At 44.4% G+C, this 7,311-nt stretch overlaps 1 protein-coding gene across 1 annotated transcript in view; it reads left to right on the top strand.

Moving 5' to 3' along the window:
- The window catches only part of Fanci (FA complementation group I), a 50,814-nt gene that overhangs the window by 22,923 nt on the left and 20,580 nt on the right, over positions 1 to 7,311 (top strand). The window contains exons 13-17 of the mRNA XM_005357726.2: positions 401 to 581; positions 1,429 to 1,516; positions 4,807 to 4,934; positions 5,603 to 5,673; positions 6,962 to 7,076. Coding sequence (XP_005357783.1) covers positions 401 to 581; positions 1,429 to 1,516; positions 4,807 to 4,934; positions 5,603 to 5,673; positions 6,962 to 7,076 — 583 coding nt within the window. The remainder of the gene's footprint in view (positions 1 to 400; positions 582 to 1,428; positions 1,517 to 4,806; positions 4,935 to 5,602; positions 5,674 to 6,961; positions 7,077 to 7,311) is intronic.

The following is a 7,311-nucleotide window of genomic DNA, read 5'->3' as shown; positions in this document are numbered from 1 at the left end:
CCATAGCTTTTGGAGCCTGTCCTGGAACTAGCTCTGTAGACCAGGCTGGCCTCGAACTCACAGAGATCCGCCTGCCTCTGCCTCCAAGTGCTGGGATTAAAGGCGTGCGCCACCACAGCCTGGCCTTTTTTAAAAGTATTTTAGATACTTTTATTTTTGACTGAGGATTGAATCCAAGATAAGCATTCTGCCACCAAGCCACACCTCTAGCCCACAGCTCTGGATTCTCCCTAGTAAGTGTTCTGTCTCCCTTGGAAGCCTCTTGCCTCCATTTCTATGACTGCATTAAGAACTCTGTCAAATGCAGAGAAAGTAAATCTGAGTTAAATGAGCACATGGCATTATGTGTGAGGATGGGTATTTACCAGTTTTCTCTAAACTGTGCTTTGTTTTCTTGCAGTGTCCATAGTTGGGATCATGTAACTCAAGGTCTGATAGAACTTGGTTTCATCTTAATGGATTCCTATGGGCCAAAGAAGACTCTTGATGGAAAAGCTGTTGAAACTGGCTCCAGTCTTTCTAAAATGACAAACCAGCATGCGTGTAAGCTGGGGGCTAATATCTTGCTGGAGACCTTTAAGGTAAGTGAACTGGCTAGCTTTATGTAACTTGACACAACCTAGATTCGCTAGTGAGGATGGAGCCCCAGTTGAGAAAATACCTTCCTAAGATCTGGCTATAGGCAAGCCTGTAGTGCATTCTCTTATTAGTAGCCATGATAGTGGCTGGATAGTGGAGAGACCAGCATGTGCAGACACAGAATACACAAAAGAATCAAAAAAAAAAAAAACAGGAGAGAAGGAGAGAGAGAGAGACAGAAATCAGGTCAAGCCTATACTAGCTTGTTCCTTATTTATCTCTTCTCCATCTGGCCCAAGCCTACTGCATACTCTGTCCGCATTTGGGGTGGTCTGTCTGTCATCGAGTGCTGTCCTGTGTGTTAGCAGTAGAAGTGTCCCACACTAATCTAACAAAATCAGGTTGATGACCACACCTTTGATCCCAGGATGCAGGAGGCAGAGGCAGGCAGATCTGGTGAGTTCCTGGACAGCCTGGGCTATGTAGAAAGACCCTGTCTCAAAACAAAATCAAGTAAGTTGACAATCAGAAGAACCACTGTGGCCCTTGAGAGACGCTCAGCCTATAAGGCTACTTGCTGCCCTTGCGGAAGACTGGGCTCTCTTGCCAGCATCCCATGGGGCTGCCACCCACTGTAATTCCAGTTCCAGGGTGTCCAGCATCCCCTCTGGCCTCCCTGGGAACCAGGCATGCACATGGCGCACATTCATACATGCAGTCAAAACACTTATACACATATAAATAAATGAATCTCTTAAAAAGAAATGTGTGACATTTCTTAGGATAAGTTGTTGTTTTAAATCTCTGTTTTTAAAAACAAGATGTTCTTTGTTGATTTCAATCTTTCAGATTCACGAGATGATCAGACAGGAGATTCTGGAGCAAGTCCTCAACAGAGTCGTCACTCGGACATCCTCTCCCATCAATCATTTCTTAGGTACTGAACTTGAAAAGATAGAGTTCGTAAGGCTGTTTCCTTTTCAGTGTCGTGATTCCGTCCTAGGGAGAAAAACAAACCACCACAGTGCATGAGAGATGGCTTGGTGGGTAAGTCACTTGACGTGTCTGGAGCTTGAGTTCAGGTCCTCAGAACCCACAGAAATGCCAGGTGGGCAGGGTGGCCTATTTGTAATTCAGTCTCAAAAGTGGAGACGGAATCTCCAGGGCAAACTGGGTGGTAAAAGTAGCTGTACTGATGGGCTGTGGGTTTGACTAGGAGACCTTGTCTTGATGGATCGAGGATGATTGCAAGTTTCAACCTCCAGTCTCCATGTGCATGCGCATACACACACTCATGCATCACCCACACATGCTCACACACATGTGGCACATGCATATACACTTGTGCACAACACACACACACACAGAGAAGAAATGGAAAAAAAGCACTACTTTATATAATGATATAATAGTTAATCTATTGTCTTTGACTGTGGCTATGAGATAGATGGATCCTCTTGTTGTCTGGATGTCAGTAAGAAAGGAGACATTTGACCAGTGAGTGGGGTGTCGATCAGGCATCAGCGTTCTTGTTGGTACTCCTCCAGTGGGGCCTGTTGGGTCACTCGGTGACAGATGTCTGCCTTGCATGCCTGGGGCTCTGGGCCCGAGCTTATCCCACTGAACTGTCCTCCATGCGTTGACCTCTTTCTGGCTGCTTTTGTTAGGTGTCTCCTGGTGTCTAAATCCGTTGCCTCTTTTTCACCCACCAGTTTTGCTAAATGCTCTTTTATCATTTGACCTGCTACAGCTTCTCCGAGACTTTGAGAAGGCCCTCAGAACTGTAATTCTTTGTTTCTTATCATGCCTATGGCCAACCCCCCCTTTTTTTTATTGGTAACTTTTCTTTAACCCTTAAATTTTAGATTTTAATAAAGTTCAGTAATTAATATTTTATTATACCTTACAACTTTATGCTGTCTAATTGATATAATTTCCACATTTAAAGTATGACAATTTAATGACTTTTAACATGTGTATGTACTGTGAAGCTATTACCATAGTTAGTTTAGGCACTAGGGAAGTGGAATTGAACAGCATAAGTAGATACTGTTGTACACACCTGTTAAAATGCATGTTTAAAAAGAATAACCATAACCATAGCCGGGCATCATGGCACACACCTTTAATTCCAGCACTCAGGAGATCTCTGAATTCAAGCACCAGGCTAACTAAGGCTACATAGTCAGACCCTGTCTCCCCAAAAAATAAAATAAAAAGAATGACCTCACCAAATGCTGGTGACAATGTTGAATAATTAGAAATTGTTGGCAGAAGGTAGAGGGGCTGTTAATAAAATAGTTATGTAAAATAGGAAACGTAAAAGAATCAATAAATTAGACTTCATCAACTTAGAAAATTTCCTTTCTGTGTGACATTACTAGGAAATGTGAAATCAAGCCTAAGATTGGGTGGAGATGTGTAGGAAGCAGACCCTGGGCTTGATGGGGGCTGCGTCTGCTGGCGGCTCCTTTCTCATTGCTGAGCGTCAGCTTTCTCTCTTTGGGATCACACTGAAATTCCAGCTAGCTCTCTGTTTGTAACACGCTGCTTTGTGTGCTCACTTGGATGGTTTCCACTTTTGTTTTCTTTCTCGTATTTGTTTGGCATGTAGTCTGTTCTTCCTTTGGTTAGAAACTCAGCTTGTGCAGGGCAGCCTTTAATCCCAGCACTCGGGAGGCAGAGGCAGGCGGAGCTCTGAGTTCGAGGCCAGCCTGGTCTACAGAGTGAGTTCCAGGACGGGCTCCAAAGCTACAGAGAAACCCTGTATCGAAAAAAAAAAAAGAAGAAGAAAAAGAAAAGAACTCATTAATTTCACACCGTTCTCTTTTCTGTTGAAAAATATTAAGCTGTGAGTTTTCCTCTAAATGTCATGTTAGATGTCCCACACTTCTGGAATTTCTATTTAGTCCAAATGTTTTAAAATTTCCCTGTGATCTGTTCTTTAGCCCTCATTTTTATTTAGAGGTGGCTCATTTAGTGTCCCAGTATCTGAGGACTTTCTTCTTGTTACAAGGTGTCATCTTGTTACTGGTTTCTAAGTTGTGACCAGAGAACATAGTTTGTATGAGATTAATGCTCATAAATTTTTGAGTCACAACTCCCTACTTGGTTTCCAAGGTGGCTTTTGTCTTTCTCCCCGTAGCTCCCACCCCATAGTGTCACCAGATTAGTGTTCTCAAAATCCCAGTGACTGCCACTCAAGTCCGTGTGCTCTTTTCTAAATCATCGTCTCTCACCAGACCTGGTAATGACACACGGCTGTAATCCCAGTCCTCCGGGGGCTGAGGCAGGAGGATTGCAAATAGAAAGTGCCTGGCCTTGGGTTTTTATCCTGACATTTCAAGTGGCCCTTTTCACATTGATCTCACTATTCCGGATCCTTCGCTCTGTTCGCTGACCTCCCTTCCCCTCTGTGTGGTTTTTAACCTCTTAGACTTTCCTGCATAGTTGGACATACTGGGTTTCTGTGCACTAAATGGTACTAATTCTTTAGAATCTTTAATAACCCTTTTTCCTGATCTTTTAAAATACCCACAGTGACCTCTTCTTGTGCACTTCCTGTTTAAATTCTATCCTTACTATTTGTTAGGTAATACGTTTAAAATTGCTAGGTACTTGATAGTCTGTTACTTTTTCTCTCTTTTTTTTTTTTTTTTTGCTTGTGTTCTGACTACATACTAAAATTCGGTTTTTTTGTTTGTTTTGTTTTTTCGAGACAGGGTTTCCCTGTGTATCTTTGGCTGTTCTGGAACTCACTCTGTAGACTAGGCTGACTTCGTCTCACAGAGATCCACCTCCCTCTACCTCCCAAGTGCTGGGATTAAAGACGTGCACCACCATCGCCCAGCTAAAATTCTTGAAAAAGAATATGCCTTATATATTCCTGATAGGACCATGTTTCCCCCCCCCCCAAAAAAAAAAACTTCACTATTTATTGACTTACTTTTGCTTGGAGATGAACACATTTGGCAATTGTGCAATCAGTGTAATGGGTTGTATTCTTTCTTTTAGACATTTTAAGTTTGCTATGTTGTATTATCACCAAAAAAAATGGGTAAACTATCCTGGTAACACTGGGAAAAATATGCGCTGGCAATAGAAAAGTTCATTTTAACAAAGAGACAAAATACTCAGCATTTCTTTCCTTGTATAGATTTAGATGCTTCCTTGTCTTGATCTTTTATAGTTATGCGAAGCAATTAACTCTCCGAATTCTGCTTTCAGACTTGCTTTCGGATATCGTCACATACGCACCTTTAATTCTGCAGAGCTGTTCAAAAGTCACAGAGACTTTTGACTGTTTGTCCTTCCTGCCCCTCCAGACGGTGCAGGGGCTGCTCAAGGCAGTGCAGGTAAGCCAGCTGACGCCCAGCTCTCCTCCCAGACCAGCGCTAGCAGTCTAGTCGGGAAAGTCTGAATGCCAGAACTCGTGCTTACCCTGAGTCCAACAGTTCCCTATGGGAAGGCTAAATGCACAAAGACAGATGGCTTCCCAAGTCCGTTCCCTATGTATCTGTTTCCTTCAGCTCATCTTCAAATTAGTCAAGTCTGGGAAAGAACCTTAGGAAATTAGTCAGCACAGTGCGTTTATGAAGGCGTTCAAACTACTCTTTTGTTTGTTGGATTGATTGATTTTTGAAACAGCACCTCACTCTATAGCCCAAGCTAGCCTGGACCCAGTGGGTAGTCAAGCCTGGACTCAAATTGGTACAGCCCTCCAACCCTAGTCTCCTGAACTGCTGGGATTACAGTATCACATTAAGTAAATTTTAAATAAATACAATATTATTTAAATAATAAATACAGTATCTGGTTAAATAAACACAGTATCACAGTATTACAGCCTGTATCACCGTGCCCGACAGTAACAACTTGCAAATTTACGATTTCAAAGGGCGCTGCTGTCTTTGAGTGTAGTCAGCATCGACCGTCTGTACACATAGACCCAAGCACACAAAACCCTACTGGCATTCACAGAAAGGGGCTACGCTAATGTGGGGTGATCTGCTCTGTTCTTCAGCCACTTCTCAAAGTCAGCATGTCGGTGAGAGACTCCTTGATCCTCGTCTTGAGGAAAGCTATGTTTGCCAGGTATGTGGCACTCCTTGGGGTCACAGGGGGCTACACCTTCTTTTTGGTTTTTCGAGACAGGGTTTCTCTGTGGTTTTGGAGCCTGTCCTGGAACTAGCTCTGTAGACCAGGCTGGTCTCGAACTCACAGAGATCTGCCTGCCTCTGCCTCCCAAGTGCTGGGATTAAAGACGTGCGCCACCACCGCCCAGCTTAGGGGCTACACCTTCTAATGGAAGTTATCTCTGCTATCTCCTGCTTGCCCCTGCTCAGAGCAATCATGTGGACCCCTAACCAGGCCCAACACTCTTGGCAGGTGGAGTGTTATGTGCTTCTCAATTCTCCGAGTAACTTCAGGAAGTGCAAATATTATAATTCTCATTTTGCACAAGGACAGCTAGGCTTAGACATAAGTGACCAAAGAAGGGTAGACAGACAGCACATGGTATTGGAAATAGTCTACCATCAGTGTTGTGATCTCCAGTACCCGCTCTTCCATCCCCATAGTGAGCAGCAGAATTGTGACCCAGTCACTGGGGTAGCCTGTGATTATTGAGGGGCGTGTGTCCTCCTTGGAGCTCATCCAGTGTCACCTGACCCCCTCTTCTTTTATGGTCTAGTATATAAGCTGGAGATGATTAACGCTGTCTCCCAGTAATACAATACATTGATCCGTGGGAGGCATTTAATACTTTGAGAACAGGATACCCAGTTATCAAAGTGGCTATAATGCTCTCATACATGTCCAGAAGAATAACCAGCACCTAGCTGTTATCTCTGTTCTAGAATTGACAATTTTGTATAACCCCTCACCAAAAGCATGCCTGCACGGCAGGGTCATATATTACAATCTCTGTAACATGCCTTGATCAGTGAGCTGCTGCTGGAAGCTGTCATTTTTCTGGATGGAGGTTCCATGTGCCATAAAGTACTGTGCTCCTGCATAAACAGGAATCCTGTGGAAGGATGCACTCCCTCAGACCCAGCAAAACTCAGCAATTTGCGTTGCTGTTCAGTATGTAGGTTTGAGTTCTAGCCCGTTTTATAGCTCAGGATTCTTCGGCTTGCCGTGGAGTCTCGCAAGCAGGGAAAAAGTACAGGTAGTCACGAGGTTAACTCGGTAATGGAAACCACCAACTGCATTCCTGTGCGGCCAGTTGCTCTGACGCTGGTGCCTTGTCTCGAGCTGGGAGAGTCCGTTAGGCTTGGCTGGTGCTTGACTGTCCGTACTTCATTCTCCTCCGTGTGAAATTTTTGTTCATTGCATTGCATATTCCTGTGCTGCTAACCTCTCTGAATTCCTGAGCTAGCCAGCTGGATGCCCGAAAATCCGCCGTTGCTGGGTTTTTGCTGCTCTTGAAGAACTTCAAAGTCTTAGGCAGCCTGGCATCCTCTCAGTGCAGCCAGTCTATTGGCGCCACTCAGGTAAGGGCCACCAGATTGGCCGGCTGCCGGACACTGCCCCAGCCCAATAGCATATAACCATTTTGTTGTTGTTGTTCCTTCATGGGTCTCAGTAGCTCAGACCGCCCTAAATTTACAGTAATCCTCATGCGTCTGGCTCCTGCGCGCCTCTCTCCCTCTCTCTCCCTCTCTCCCTTTCTCTCCCTCTCTCCCTCTCTCCCTCTCTCCCTCTCTCTCTCTCTCTCTCTCTCTCTCT

Source organism: Microtus ochrogaster, chromosome 22 (genome assembly GCF_000317375.1).
Source record: "Microtus ochrogaster isolate Prairie Vole_2 chromosome 22, MicOch1.0, whole genome shotgun sequence".
Lineage (NCBI taxonomy): Eukaryota > Metazoa > Chordata > Mammalia > Rodentia > Cricetidae > Microtus > Microtus ochrogaster.
This window is presented reverse-complemented; position numbering and strand designations above follow the sequence as displayed.